At 38.5% G+C, this 15,472-nt stretch overlaps 1 protein-coding gene across 4 annotated transcripts in view; it reads right to left on the bottom strand.

Moving 5' to 3' along the window:
- Positions 1 to 15,472, bottom strand: part of LOC112643346 (S-adenosyl-L-methionine-dependent tRNA 4-demethylwyosine synthase TYW1) — a 246,258-nt gene that overhangs the window by 165,099 nt on the left and 65,687 nt on the right. For all 4 annotated transcript variants that reach the window (XM_035718170.2, XM_035718172.2, XM_035718168.2 and 1 more), the window contains exon 10: positions 2,867 to 2,985. In XM_035718170.2, the coding sequence (XP_035574063.1) occupies positions 2,867 to 2,985 (119 nt within the window). The remainder of the gene's footprint in view (positions 1 to 2,866; positions 2,986 to 15,472) is intronic.

The following is a 15,472-nucleotide window of genomic DNA, read 5'->3' as shown; positions in this document are numbered from 1 at the left end:
TGGCTCAGGGCGTGATCCCTGTATGGGGATTGAGTCTGCATCGGGCTCCCTGTGGGAAGCCTACTTCTGCCTCTGCCTGTGTCTCTGCCCCCCCCCCCCCCTCTGTGACTCTAATAAATAAGTAAAATCTTCCAAAAAAATACATTAGGGAAAGTTAGGTGAAAAGTATACAGAAACTCTACTATCTTTGTAACTCTTTTATATATCCAGAATTATTTCAAAACAAAAATTTTATGCTTACAAGGTTTTAATGATAGAGCAAGATAAAAAACAGAAAGTAGAGAGTGATTTCAACCATGTTTTTGAAAAAAAAACTAAGAAGACTAAGGGAAAAAAAAGAAAAGAAAGCATATACTCCAAAGCATTAACAATGCTTTGCCTAGATTCTGGAATTACAGATAGTTGTTTCTCTTTATACGTTTTGGTGTTTCTGTTTCTATAACAAGCATGAATTACTTTTATGATCAATGATATAAAACCATTAAAAAAAGAATTCTAGCTCTTGTACCAATATGATGGATAAATGAAGATATAGCATTAAGATATGGCAAGTATTAAATCATTTTGGTTGCTGAAGGGTGAAATACTGAGAATCTAAAATGGAATTAGGCATACAAATCGATACAGTGAGTTAGATAAAGAAGAGCTTTTCAGCCTGAGTCACTGGATTGCTAAAGGTGCCATTACCAAATTAGGAAAAAATGGTTCACAGAGTATCCCACTGTGGACAAACTGGGCTTAAAGTACCTGTGGATCATCTGAGGGAATATATCCAACAGGCAATTGCAAACAGAGGATGAAAACTCAGAAGGGACACTAGGGCCAGAGATATGAGAATATGAAGGTGTTTGAGGCACCTGGGCAAGCTCAGTCGGTTAACCACCCAACTCTTGATTTTGGCTCAAGTCAAGATCTCAGGGTTGTGAGACCAAGCTTTGCATCCAGTCTGCACTAAGTATGGAGCCTGCTTAAGATTCTCTCTCTCCCTCTCCCTCTGCCCCTCCCCGACACCCCATACCTGCTCCCCAACTAATGAGTTCTGTCTCTGAAAAAAACAAAACAAAGAATATAAAGGTGTCAAACTACAGATATTTAATGAAGTCACAAAGATGCTTTACTTCTCCTGCCATTATAACATAGAGCAATAAAAGAAAGCAAAAGACAAAATCAGAGAGAATTCATCATGCAAAGAATGAGCCAAAGAGCTAAAGGGGAAGTTAAAAAGTAACTGTCAAAGGACTCAAAGAAAACACTAGAAGACTGGTATGTCTCATAAGGAGTTAATACTCAAAATATATAAAGACCTCATACTCAACACTAGAAAGCAAATAATCTGATTTAAAATGGGCAAAGGACTTGAATAGACATTTTTCAAAAGACATAAAGACGACCAATAGACACATGAAAAGATGTTCAAAACCACCAATCATCAAGGAAATGCAAATGAAAACCACAATGAGATATCACCTAATACCTGTCAGAATAGTTAAAACTAAAGACAAGAAATAACAAGTATGGTCAAGGATATGGAGAAAAAGAACCACTTGTGCACAGTTAATGGGAATATAAATTGGTACAGGCACTATGGAAAACAGTACAGAGGCTACTCAAAAAATTATAAATAGAATTACCATATGATCCAATAATTCCACTACTGGGTATTTACCCAAAGAAAACAAAAAGATATATGTACCCTTGTTTATTGCAACATTATTTACAATAACCATGATATGGAAGCAGCCCAAGTGCCCACTAACAGGTGAATGGATCAAGAAGATGAGGTACATAAGGACAATGGAATATTACTCAGCCATAAAAGAATGAGACATTGCCATACGCAACAACTCAGATGAACCTAGAGGGTGTTATGCTACATGAAATAAGGCAAAGACAGACAAATACATGTGATTTCACTTATATTTGTAATCTAAAAACAAATGAATAAACAAAGAAACAAACAAAAAGAATCAGCACTATACAGAGAACTGATGGTTACCAGAAGGGGAGAGGGATGGGAATGGGCAATATGAGTGAAGGGAAGTGAGATACCCTGGCTTCCATTTACAGAAAGAATAAGTCATCACAAGAATAAAAGGTTCATAATAGGGAATACAGTAAGTGTATTATAGTAGCGTTGTATGGTAATAGATGAAAGCTACACTTGTAGTGAGCACAGCATAAGGCATAAATTTGTTGAATCACTATGTTGCACAGCTGAAACTACCATGTATGTCAACTATATTCAAACAAAAAAAATAATTTTAAAAAAATTAACTAATCAAAATCTATGGAATGTAGCTAAAGAATTACTCAGATGAAAATTTCTGATTAAAGACTTACAGAAGGGGCAGCCCCGGTGGCGCAGCGGTTTAGCGCCACCTGCAGCCCGGGGTGTGATCCTGGAGACCCAGGATCAAGTCCCACATCAGGCTTCCTGCATGGAGCCTGCTTCTCCCTCTGCCTGTGTCTCTGCCTCTCTCTTTGCTCTCTCTGAATGAATAATAAATAAATCTTAAAAAAAAAAAGACTTACAGAAGACCAAATAGTAAAGAGTTAACAGTCTAATTTAAGTTGAAGAAAAACAGAGGGAAAAAAATAGTAGTAGATTATTGAACCAAGAAGCAAAGATATAATGCAGAGGATTCATGAAACTAAAATCTATGTCTTCAAAAGACAAAAAATTGGCAAACCCCTGATAAAATCAGTGGAGTAAATACAACCAATACATAAATATATTAGGAATGAAAGGGGGAATTAATTACAGAAATAGCAGAGCTTTAAATAAATTTGAGTGCAAGGCTGAACAGAAATTGATTATAATAGATGGTTACATATTTGGTTACCACAGCCATTCATTTTTACTTACCGCCAACAGAAGACACATTTATTTGCACAAGCCAAGCTTGGGGTAGTTTCCATGCAACGATGGCTTTCGATGCCATAGAACGTATGTTTATAACAACCTCCTCTCCCTCGGAGCATTGACTGTGAAAGTAAAAAAAAATAATAATAATCTGAATAAAATCCTCAAGGCAAGAAAACAAAACACCAAGGCATCATTTTTAAGAAAAAATATCTGCATTTCATAATCATAAATACCCCTACTGATATCTCCCTGATACAGAAAATTAACATTATAGTGTTTTGATACAGCTTTGGGTTTTGATGGTGCTTTAAGTCTTCTAAAATCCAATGAAATAAACCTATGATTCATTAACTCTGAAAGCTCTATAGAGAAGACCACTGACGCTTTTAGTTTCAAATCCATTTAACTGCCTCAAATAATATCAGTACAATAAGATATAATACTATTAGATTAGAGTAGGGAATAGGGATAGATAGGGATAGATAAGACAAGCTCCTAGAAGAGGGGAGCAGCCCTCAGTCGACAGGGTATGTCTGTTTTGAATAAGAAAGGGTGGGTAAGAGAATACGTTCTGGAATATATTCTATGTCAACTGAATGGCAGAACTTGAACATACTGAGACTTGCTGATGGAACAAGCAGCATGAGTGTAAGAAATAGATTTTTCCAAAAAAAAAAAAAAAAAAAAAAGAAATAGATTTTTCCCAAAAAGGACACTATTTAATATGTGAGTGTTTTACCCATGCTGAGTGTAGTAAGAACAAATAATTTGAAGAAATAGTACAGATCAACTTAGGGTTGGAATCATAAAACAGTACCAAGCTTTTCGAGATCTCATCTGAAAGATTCATCTAGAAACTCTGCAAGATAGGCTTGATTTCAGTAAAAGTGAAATCTGGGGGAGGGGAGAGGAGGCAAATAAGGTTATGGTGACTTGGCTCATATTAATGGAGGAAAGGGGAAGGGCTAAGAAGGAGATACATTCAAAGGCATTCCCCACTGGAGGGGCAAAACAAAGTCATCCAAGATAACGGACATGTTGACTCATCTCAGTTGCAACTGAAATATGAGGGGATTAACAACAGGAACAAACAAGGAGATACAAGGAGCCTGTGTGTGTGTGTGTGTGTGTGTGTGTAAAATATATTAGTGTGCTAACATTATGCTATCCATAATAAAGGAAAATTACAAAAAATTTACCAGCTTGATTACTATGTTGGTTGATCACAAAGTCTTATTTTTTGTCCTGATAAAAAGGGTTCCCCTGTCCATCTCACTTGATATTTGCATTAAGAAAAATAAGAAGTAAAGAAAAAATATCGTTCAAGGGAACTACAAATTCTCTCCCAAGTTCCCAATAAGATATCCACAAGGCAAATAAAACATTCAAATCTTGCAAACAGCACTAAAAACAAAAAATAAAAGCTCACTAAATGCCACTAAATATCATGGCAATAGAAAAACAAAGTTGAACCCGAAAATCTCATTGTTTACTGAGAAGGTAATATACCTCAAGCACACTGTGTGCCGAATGTACAATGATGAATAAGACAGAGCCCCCAACCATGATCTAGTATGAGGAAATTGCAAGTAAACAGGCAAAATGTGCAATACTATTATGATAGGGTGTTTGAATCAATTAAGAAAGATTCTTTTGCAAGCAACAGAAACTGACTCTGACTAAACAGAAAAAGGATTTATTGAAAGGACTCCACAGCTCACAGAATCTTTAGAAAGGCAGGAATGAAGGAAGGCTGGCAGCAGGACCACCCTTCAATCTCTCAGAAGCCATCTACTGTAGATGCCACCACTCTCTGGATACCATCGCCAGCACCACTCCTGGAAAGGAGATGCTGCCACCATGAGCTCAAGAATGAGGTCTCCATGTCCCAGATCCTTTCATCACTCACTCCATACTCAAAGTCTTGGGCAAAAACAATAACCATCCTAAATGATACTGTTATACCCATGCTGCCAGCACATGGTTCCAAGAAACAGTATCTCTGTTCCTCAGCTTCTATAGCAGTCAGTGGGCCCTTGTGTTAAAGGAAGCTAATTTAACAGAGAATTCCCCCAAACACAAAAAGGCTCAGATGCTGGGCAAGCAGAGAAAAGACAAATGTCCACCATGGTGTTACGGGAGCCCATGAGATAGGTGACTGACCCAGCCAGCCTTGCAGGACCAGTGAGAACTTCCCAGAGGTGTGCTGTCCAAACTGAACACTGAAGGGCTAAAATGATGAAGGGAGAGGGATGGGAGAAGAGGGATGACATGTTTCTCTTTTAAAAACTTTTTTTCCTGAAAGTTTTATAGTTTTACTTTAGTTCACTTTAGTTCATCGATTTTCAGTTAATTTTTATGTAAGATGTGAAGTTAAAAAAAAAATCTTTGTGTTTGTATGTGTGAATGTACTTCCGGTGTGTGCAGTCTGGTGGTGGTGGTGGTGATGGTGGTAGTGATGGTAGTGGGTGGTAGCAGTGATATTCTACCGCTGGATGTCTAATTACCCCAGCACCATTTGTTGGCAAGGTTACCTGTCCTCCAAGGAATTGCTTTTGCACCTTTGGAAAAAAAAAAATCAGGTAGGCATGTTTGTGTGCTTATTTCTAGGACCTCTATTCTGTTCTACTGGTCTATGAGTCTGATCCATCTCTCCACTAGTACCACGCTGTCTTGATTACTATAGCATTAGAGTAAGCTATATAAGCTACAGTATCAGAGTATATGACTCCTCCCATTTTATTCTCCCTAAACATTATTTAAGCTATTTTAAGGCTAGCGCCATTCCTTATAAATTTCAGAATAAGCTTGTCTATTTCTACAAAAACCTTACTAGTATTTTAGTAGTAACTGCATTAAACCTACAGATCAATTTGGGGAAAACTAACAATTTACCATATTATGTCTTTCAATCCATCAACATTTACTTAGATTTACATTTAGACTTTCATTTACATTTACACTCACCTAAATTTTCATTGATTTCTGATTCGTTATCTTTCCTCATTTCTAACATAAGCATTTATTGCTTTAAATTTCCCTCTGAGGGACACCTGAGTGGCTTAGTGATTGAGCGTCTGCCTTTGACTCAGGTGTGATCACAGGGTCCTGTGATCGAGTCCCACATCAGGCTCCCTGCAGGGAGCCTGTCTCTCCTTTCTGTGTCTCCCATGAATAAATAAATAAAATCTTGAAAAAAAATTCTCTCTGAGCACTGAGCTACATCCCATATACAGTTTGTTTTATTTTTATTGTCATTCGGTTGTATGTATTTTTTTCATTTCCTGAGACTTCTTTGACCCAGGGCTTATTTAGAAATGCATTGTTTAATTTCTATATAGAGATTTTCCTTTTGTTTTCATTATTAGTTTCTAGTTTGATTCCATTATGGTCAGAGAACAACAGTAGGATTTCAATTCCTGTAAATTCACTGAGCTTTATTCTATGGTCTAGGATGGTCTGTCTTGGTCAATGTTCTATAGGCACTTGAAAACATATGTATTCTGCTGTTGCTGGGTGGTAAGTTCTCTATTTGTCAACTAGATCCTATTAGTTAACTGTGTTGCTCAGATTTTCTATAGTCTCATGATTTTCAGTCAAGTAGGTAAAAGAGAGTTTCAAAGTCCCCAACTAAAGGGGTGCCTGGGTGGCCAAGCATCCAACTCTTGGTTTCAGCTTAGGTCATGATCTTAGAGTCATAAGATCTTAGGGCTCTGCTTTCAGCAGAAACTCTGCTTGAGATTCCCTTCTTGGCCTTCTGCCCCTCCCCAGCTCGCACGTACACTTTAAAAAAACAAAAAAGTCAAAAAAAAAAAAAAAGTCCCCAACTATAATTGTGAGTTTTTATTTTTTTAAGATTTCTCCATTTAACTGTATCAGTTTTGAGCCTCCAATGTTTGGTGTATACTCATTTAGTGTGGATTATCCTTTCATCACTATGAAATGTCATTCTCTGTCTCTAAGTACGTTTCTTTGCTCTGAGACCTTCTTAATCTGATATTGACATGAGCAATCCTACCTTTTGGATTATTGTTGGCATGGTATGCATCTTTCTGTCATTTTACTCAACCCACCTATGTCACTGAATTTGAAGTAAGTTTCTTATCAACATCATATTTTGAAGTCCTATTTTTTTTACCCATTCTGCCGATTAGCTATCATTTGTTTGGTATATTTAGAATATTTACATTTGAAGCAATCACTAATACATTAGTCCTCAGGTCTGCTATTTTATTATTTGTTTTCTGCTTGTTTCCTCCCATTCTCATATCCATTACTTTTTTTTTTTATTTCCTGCAGGTTACTTAAAACATTTTTGGTATTCCATCTTATCTTGTTGGGTTTTTTTTCCTAGTTATCCCTTTGTAAACATTCACCATAGGTGTTGGTAGCTCCTTGTTTAGTTTTTATAGTGGTTTTTCTGAATCTTCCACATATACAGGACTTATGTATATAATGTGTGTATATATATATGTATGCTTACATATATACATGACTCTCATAGTCTGCTGATATTATTTTATACTTGATGTTAAGTGTGGAAACATCACTTCCATTTAAATCCTTTTAACTTTTCCTCTTTCAAATATCATTGTGCTGAATATTACATGGTATTTTAATTTTTGTTTCAATCATCAAATATGATTAATAAGAATCATGAGGAAAATGTCTAATCTTTCCATTATTCTGACTTTCCTGTGCTCTAATAATCTTCCTTTTATCATTTCATTAGGTTAGAAGAATTTCCTTTAGCCATTTTTTTTTAATTTTTATTTATTTATGATAGTCACACAGAGAGAGAGAGAGAGAGAGAAAGAGGCAGAGACACAGGCAGAGGGAGAAGCAGGCTCCATGCAGGGAGCCCGACGTGGGACTCGATCCCAGGACTCCAGGATCATGCCCCGAGCCAAAGGCAGGCGCTAAACCGCTGCACCACCCAGGGATCCCCCTTTAGCCATTTTTTAAGGGCAGATCAGCCAACAACAAATTCCTTGTTCTCGTTCATGTATGTCTTTATTTAATCTTCATTCTGAAAGGGCAGTCTTGCCATACAAAGAATTAATGGTCGTCAGGTATTTTCTTTCAGCGTTTGAAAAATGTGTACCACTTCCCTCCGGCCTCCAAGATTTCAGATGAGAAATCTGATGTCAAATTAATGTTAATACATCATTTATCTCTAGCATCTTTCAAGATTTTTTTTTCTTACTTTTCTGATCATTAATTTTAAGGTGTCTTGGTATGGATTTCTTTGGTTTTATCCTGTTGGGGTTCAGGGATACCCCTGTTTGGGGTATCCTCTCTGTTGTTCAGACCAAATGAATTTTATTGGGCTATCCTGTTTACAGATCATACTACTGATGTGGTTAAGGCCATTGATTCTACCCTCTGTCATCTCCGTTCTACTATTGAGCCCATTTGGTTGAGGTTTTGTTTTGTTTTTTTCTGTTGCTATATTTTTCAATTTTATAATCCCCTCTTGGTTCTTTTTTATAACTTCCATTTCTTGAGACTTTTTTATTTTTTCATCTGTTTCGAGAGAATCTGTAACTGATTGCTGAAGCATTTTTACGACAGCTGCTTCAAAATCCTTGTCAGATTATTCCATCATCTGATTCACTGGTGTTATCAGCTCATTATCTTTTCTTGTTCAAGTTGTGATTTTCTTGGTTCTTGGTATGACAAGTGATTTTTATTGCATCCTAGACATTCTGTCTACTATGTTAGGGGACTCTAGATCCTATTTAATTCTATTCTAGCAGGCAGTCACTTTGTTTGGGCTAAGCATGCAGGTCCAGGACCATTTTTGTGTGCTGTGGTTTCAAAAGCAATTTAATTTTCAGAACCTTTGCAATGTAATTTTGCTTGGGATCCCACTGGTCTCTGTTGTTACCATATGAGGAAGTAGAAGGGGTTTCTCTCTGAGGGTTTCTCAATGGATGAGGAGAATATCTGAGCTGCTTGTGTGGCAAAGTGCCTCTAGCTAATTGCCCCTGACAGCCCCAGTAATTGAGTGAGACAGGGCAGGCCACAGGGATAAAGAGTCTTCCCCAGTTGGACCACTTCCCCATTGATCCCTCTTGCCAGTGCCACTCAGCCAATATGGTGTCTCTCAGTGGGAAAGGAAGACTCAGGCCCAGCAGGGATGGAGAGCATTTCACAAGTCAGGTCACTTACTGTTAAAGTAGATGGTGGGAAGGGATCTTTCTCTTCCCACTTTCACCTGGCCATCCTAATATCTCCTGACAGGAGAGGGGAATTTCAGGTCCAGCAGGGAAGGAGACCACTTGTCCTAGATGCTTACAGTTAGTGGAGCACCTAACTGATCCCCTTGGCAGTGGTACTGGGCTTGCCTAATTCTGTTGGAGGAACTCTCATTCCATACTAGGAAGCAATGAACCCTCTCAGGTGGTTTTCTGTTGCTAGATTAAGGATTAGGAAACATGGGGTCTGAGTTGCCTCCTTCTTTAGATGGGGAGATGTAAAACATCCTGTTGTCCTATTGCTCCTCCACTCCTGGGGCCCCAAACTAGTCAGCCTTCCTCTTACCACTTTTCAAAGTTCTCTTTTGGTGCCTCTTATGTTTTCCAGGGTTCATAGTTGTACACAGCAGGAAGGAACAGGGAGAAAGGAGTTTATGCCCCCTTGTCCAAAACACAAATCCTCAGACAACACATTTTGAAAGAAAGTGCTCTCACATCTGAAAATTAGTAAATAAGTAGGGTGGAAAAGGAAAAGACCTGAGAGTAATACACACTTAGAATTAAATCCATGGAAAAAAAAAATTAAATCCATTTTATAAATCTGGGGGGGGGGGGGGGAATTACAAATACTCTCAGATTAATGAATCCATAAATTCTTGGCCTCAGAGCAAATGAGAGCCTGAGAAAATACAACTGCAGCCCAGCAGAGCCACACTGAATGAATTCAAGACACCATCACCAGGCAGGCTCTGTGCACACCAATTTGGGGATGGGAGTGCAGGGGGAAGAATGGAGGTAGGTTGTTGGGAGAACAATCTCCATGGGTCAGTCTCCCTCTCTTTCTCTCTGAATGTCATACAAGCAGCGCTGGCTGCCTTTATTCTAGACTATCTTTTCAAAAAGGTTTGTATAGTAAATAGCCTTAGAAGATATAGTGTCTCTCTCTGGAGCAAATGATATGTATTTACTGTCCAGTATAATAAGGATATGTCACTCTATAGCAAAGGTCAGGCAGGATTAGTGTCAACTATAGAAGCTTCATGTTCCCTAAACTTGGGGTTCCTCTTCTGTAACATATATACAGACATTACCGGGCCCTTCTCGAGCTACTTCATGGGTGCTGGGGGCTCAGGAACCAGACTAAATAATGATATTCTGGTTACAGCTATTATAATAAACTGTCCGTGACTTCTGCCAACATCAATGATGCTGTGGCCAGCTAACCTGCTAACTTGCAAGTGGGTAAAATGTCAGACCCCAATTTTTGACAGAGGATGGAGAATTCAATGCAGAAGTCAATGGGACAAAACCAGTCTGCTGCCTGTTTCTATAAGCAAAGTTTTGCTGGAATACCATCACCCATTTGTTTACTTATCGTTTATGGATGCTTCTGTGCCCCATTGGGAGAGTTGAGAAGCTGCAACATAGATCGTATGACCCACAAAATGTTAAAAAGTCACTAGCCCTTTAAGAAAAAATCTACTGACCCCTGACCTAGATATTTATTTCCTACCCTAGAGCAAACTAAATTCCAAACTGATTAAACTGTCTGAAAAAGTACAAACAGATGAATTCAGGGAAGATGGAGGAGCAGGATGCACCAAGAGTCAGTCTCCCCACCTAGACAACAGCTGCACTGCAGATCTGTCTAATGTAAATATTCTGGAACTTGAGTCTCCTGAAGGCTTGCAACTTCCAGGAAAAGGCTTGAAACCCTTCACTTCAGCTCTCAGCCCAGGAGGAGCTACCCACCCCCACCATGTGGCAGACAGCTGTGCACATGTCCCAGGGCAGCTTGCACACAGTCTGTGGCAGTGAAGGGGGGCAAAAAGGACCCTGTCCTGAAAAATCCTGTGGACCTGTCCTCTGATTGCTAATTGCAGCTTCTGGGCACAGAGGTATAAAGAGGGGTAGAGGCAAGATTGTTGCCCCCACCCCCATTTTTGCAAGGCCTTACCCCTCCAGCTGAAGTGACTTCCAGGAGATTGAAAGGGTCACTATCTATTTTTACCCCCTTCACTTTACACTGTCATCCTTTCAGGAACCAGACATTAAAGACTAGGATATTCCATTACAACAGAACATTCAGGGAGAAACAAAGTTACTGTGCATGGCCAGGGAAAGGCTCAGAAAACAAGCAAGACACTAAGTTTACACCTCAGCCTGATCCTTACAGAAAGAGCCTACAAAACTCAATAAAACAAAACCAACAACAGAAAACAGCAAACCCTAAGGAAGAGGGAGAATGGGAGTTCCACGACTAGATTCAAATGCCCACAAGGCACATAAAGATATAAGAAAGTATGTACCAATCGAAGGGAAAAAAATAATTCAACAGAACCTGTCCCTGAAAAATACTTTATGGCAGATATGTTAGACAGACCTTAAAAACACCGTCCTAAACATGCTCAAAGAACTAAAGGAAGATGTGGGGAAAATCAACAAAATAATGTGTAAACAACATGGAAATACCCACTAAAGAGCTAAGAAGCCCAAAAAGACACCAAAAAAATTCTGGAGCTGAAAAAGCATAGTAATTAAAATGAAAAATTCACTAGAGGGATTCAAGGGCAGGTCTGAGGGGGCAGAAGAATCAGAGACCCTAAGATGATGGAACTTATGAAGGCTGAGGAGCAGAAAGAAAGAAAAATGAAGAAAAGCAAAGAGCTGGAGGGGTCTGTTTAACAACATGCACATCGTGCATATCCCAAGATAAGAAGCAGAGAGAATATATGAAGAAACAATAACTGAAATTTTCCCAATTTTGATGAAAGACATGAATGTAAACGTCCAAGAAGCTAAACAAACTTCAAGCAAGATGAACTCAAAGAGACCCAAAGACACATTAGACTCAAATTTTCAAAAGACAAAGAATAACCCTTGAAAGTGGCAAGAGAAAAGTGAATTATCACATACAAGGGGTCATTCATAAAATTATAGGCAGATTTCTCATCTGAAACTTTGGAGGTCAGAAGGCAGTGGGCCAAGATATTCAAAGTGCTAAAAGAAAAAAAAAACTGTTGGGGATCCCTGGGTGGCTCAGCGGTTTAGCACCTGCCTTCACCCCAGGGTGTGATCCTGGAGACCCGGGATCAGGCTCCCTGCATGGAGCCTGCTTCTCCTTCTGCCTTGTGTCTCTGCTTCTCTCTCTCTCTCTCTCTCTCTCTCTGTCTGTCATGAATAAATAAGTAAAACCTTAAAAAAAAAATTGTTAACCAAGAATCCTACATCAGGCAAAACTATCCTTCAGAACTGAGGAGAAATCGAGACATCCCAGATAAACAAAAGCTGAGGCAGTGCATGACCACTAGACCTGCCCTGCAAGAGACACTCAAGGGATTCTTGCAGGGTGAAATGAAAGGACACTAGGCAGTACCTCCAAGCCATATGGAAAAGTAAAGATATCAATCAAGGTAAATACAGGGGCAATTAGGAAAGCTAGTGTTACTGTAACAATGGTTTGTAACTTCTGTTTTCTACATGATTTAAGAGACATCTAAAGAAAAAATTATTAGCATAAGCTAGTACTACTGCAACTTTAGTTTGTAATTCCAAATCTTGTTTCCTACACAATTTAGGAGATAACTGCATTTAGAGAAATTACTAGTTTACGTTTCTGTGTTCACAATGTAATGAGATGTAAATCTGTGCCATCAATAACTGAAAGGGGTGGGGACAGAACTGTAAAGGTAGAGTTTTTGCATGTTACTGAAGTTAAACTACAGTAACTTTAAATTGAAATGCTACATCTTTAAGATGTTAAATGTAATCCCCACGGTAACCACAAAAAAAAAAAAAAAATAGCCATACAATATACAGAAAAGTAAATTAAGAAGGAATTAAGACATTTCACTTAAAAAACCCACTCAGAAAGATAAAAATGGGGGTGCCTGGGTGGCTCAGTGGTTGAGCGTCTGCCTTCGGCCCAGGGCATGATCCCTGGTGTCCTGGGATCGAGTCCCACATCAGGTTCCCTGCATGGAGTCTGTTTCTCCCTCTGCCTGTGTCTCTGCCTCTCTCTCTCTCTCTCTCTGTATGTCTCTCATGAATAAATAAAATCTTAAAAAAAAAAATACAGGAAATGAGGGACAAAAAAAGGCAATAAAGCATAGACAAAAAGTGGCACAATGACAAAAGCCCCTCCTTATCAGTAATTACTTTAAATTTAAATGGATAAAATGCTTTAATCAAAAGACAGAGCTTGGCAAAATGGATAAAAAAGACATGATCCAACTCTATGCTGTCTACAAGAGACTCACTTTACATCCAAAGACACATACAGGTTGAAAGTTAAAGGATGGAAAGACATTCCAAGCAAATAGTAATCAAAAGAGAGCAGGAGTGGCTATAATATTAGCAGACAAAACACACTTTAAATAAAAAAAGCTTACAAGGCACAAAGTACATTTTCTATTAATAAAAGGTTCAAAATTGCAAGAATATACAATAATTATAAACATTTACACATCAAATGACAGACCTTAAAAATATATGAAGCAGAAATGGATAGAATTTTTTTTTTAAATTTTATTTATTTATGATAGGCACACAGTGAGAGAGAGAGAGGCAGAGACACAGACAGAGGGAGAAGCAGGCTCCATGTACTGGGAGCCCGACGTGGGATTCGATCCCGGATCTCCAGGATCGCGCCCTGGGCCAAAGGCAGGCGCTAAACCACTGCGCCACCCAGGGATCCCAGAAATGGATAGAATTGAAGGAAGAAATAACTCTAATTAATATCCCATTCACAATAGAAAAACCAGAGAGAAGGAAGAAAACCTGTTACAAGGAAGTAAACAGAAGACTTTACAGAGCAGACCAACCAGATCTAAGAGACACATGTAGAACACTCCACCCAGTAACAATAGCATACACATTCTTCTCAAATGCACATAAGACATTTCTAGAATAGACCACAAGTTAGGCCAAAAACATGAAGTCTAATGGATTTTAAGAGACAGACATCATCATACAAAGTATCTTCCCTGACCACAGTGGGATGAAGTTAGAAACCAGTACATAAAGAAAATTGGAAAGTTCAAAGATTGTGGAAATTAAACCACACACTTTTAAATAGTCAATGTATCAAAAAAAGAATCACAAAGAAAATTAGAAAATACTCAGAAATGAATGAAAGTGAAAAAAACACAAACATAACAAGATTTATGGCATACATCAAAAGCAGTGCTGAGGAAATTTATAGATATAAATGCTTATTTAGAAAAAGAAAGAAGTTTTTTTTTTTAAAGATTTTATTTATTCATGAGAGACCCGGGGGGGTGGGGGGGGGGGGGCGGAGGGCAGAGATATAGGCAGAGTCCCAATGCGGGACTTTTTTTTTCTTTTAAAGACTTTATTTATTCATGAGAGACACAGCAGAGAGAGAGAGAGAGGGGCAGAGACCCAGGCAGAGGGAGAAGTAGGCTCCATGCAGGGAGCCCGATGTGGGACTTGATCCCGGGTCCCAGGGATCATGCTTTGAGCCTAAGGCAGGCGCCCAACCACTGAGCCACCAAGGCGTCCCAAAAGAAAGAATTTAAATCAACAACCTAACTTTACAACTTAAGCAGTTAGAAAAAGAATGAACAAATCCAAAGCTAGGGGAAGGAACTGAAATAATGAAGATTAGATTAATAAAACAGACAATAGAAAAACAAGAGAAAAATCAGTAAAACAAAAAGTTGTTTCTTCAAAAAGATTAACAAAAATTAACAACCTTTAGTTAGATGGGACTAAAAAAAAGAAGACTCAAATTGTTAAAATCAGAAATCAAAGTAGAAACATTACTACCAATTCTACAGAAATAAAAATGATATGAGTATATAAACAAATGTGTGTCAAGAAATTGGATACACTAGTTGAAATGGACAAATTTCTAGAAACACAAAATCTACCAAGAAATCACAAAGAAACAGAAAACATGAATAGACCTATGACTAGCAAGGAGATTGAATCAATAACCACCAATCTCCCAGCAACAACAAAAAAGCCTCGTATCTGATTACTGAGTGATTTCCACCAAACATTTAAAGAACTAATACCAATCAAAGTGAGCAAAGAACCCAAATAGACATTTCTCCAAATAAAGTACATGAATGTAATAAGCACATAAAAAGATGCCCCAAAACACTAACAAGCAGGTAAATGCAAATCAGAACCACAATGAGATACTCAGACACATTAGGATGGCTACTATCAAAAAAGAAAAACTAAGTGTTGGTGAGGACACAGAAAAACCAGAACCCTGTGTACTGCTGATGGGAATGTAAAATGGTACTACTCCAGTGCAAAACAGTATGGAGGTTCTTCAAAAAATTAAAAACAGGGATCCCTGGGTGGCGCAGCGGTTTGGCGCCTGCCTTTGGCCCAGGGCGCGATCCTGGAGACTCGGGATCGAATCCCAGGT

The sequence above is a fragment of the Canis lupus genome, chromosome 6 (genome assembly GCF_003254725.2).
Source record: "Canis lupus dingo isolate Sandy chromosome 6, ASM325472v2, whole genome shotgun sequence".
NCBI lineage: Eukaryota > Metazoa > Chordata > Mammalia > Carnivora > Canidae > Canis > Canis lupus.
This window is presented reverse-complemented; position numbering and strand designations above follow the sequence as displayed.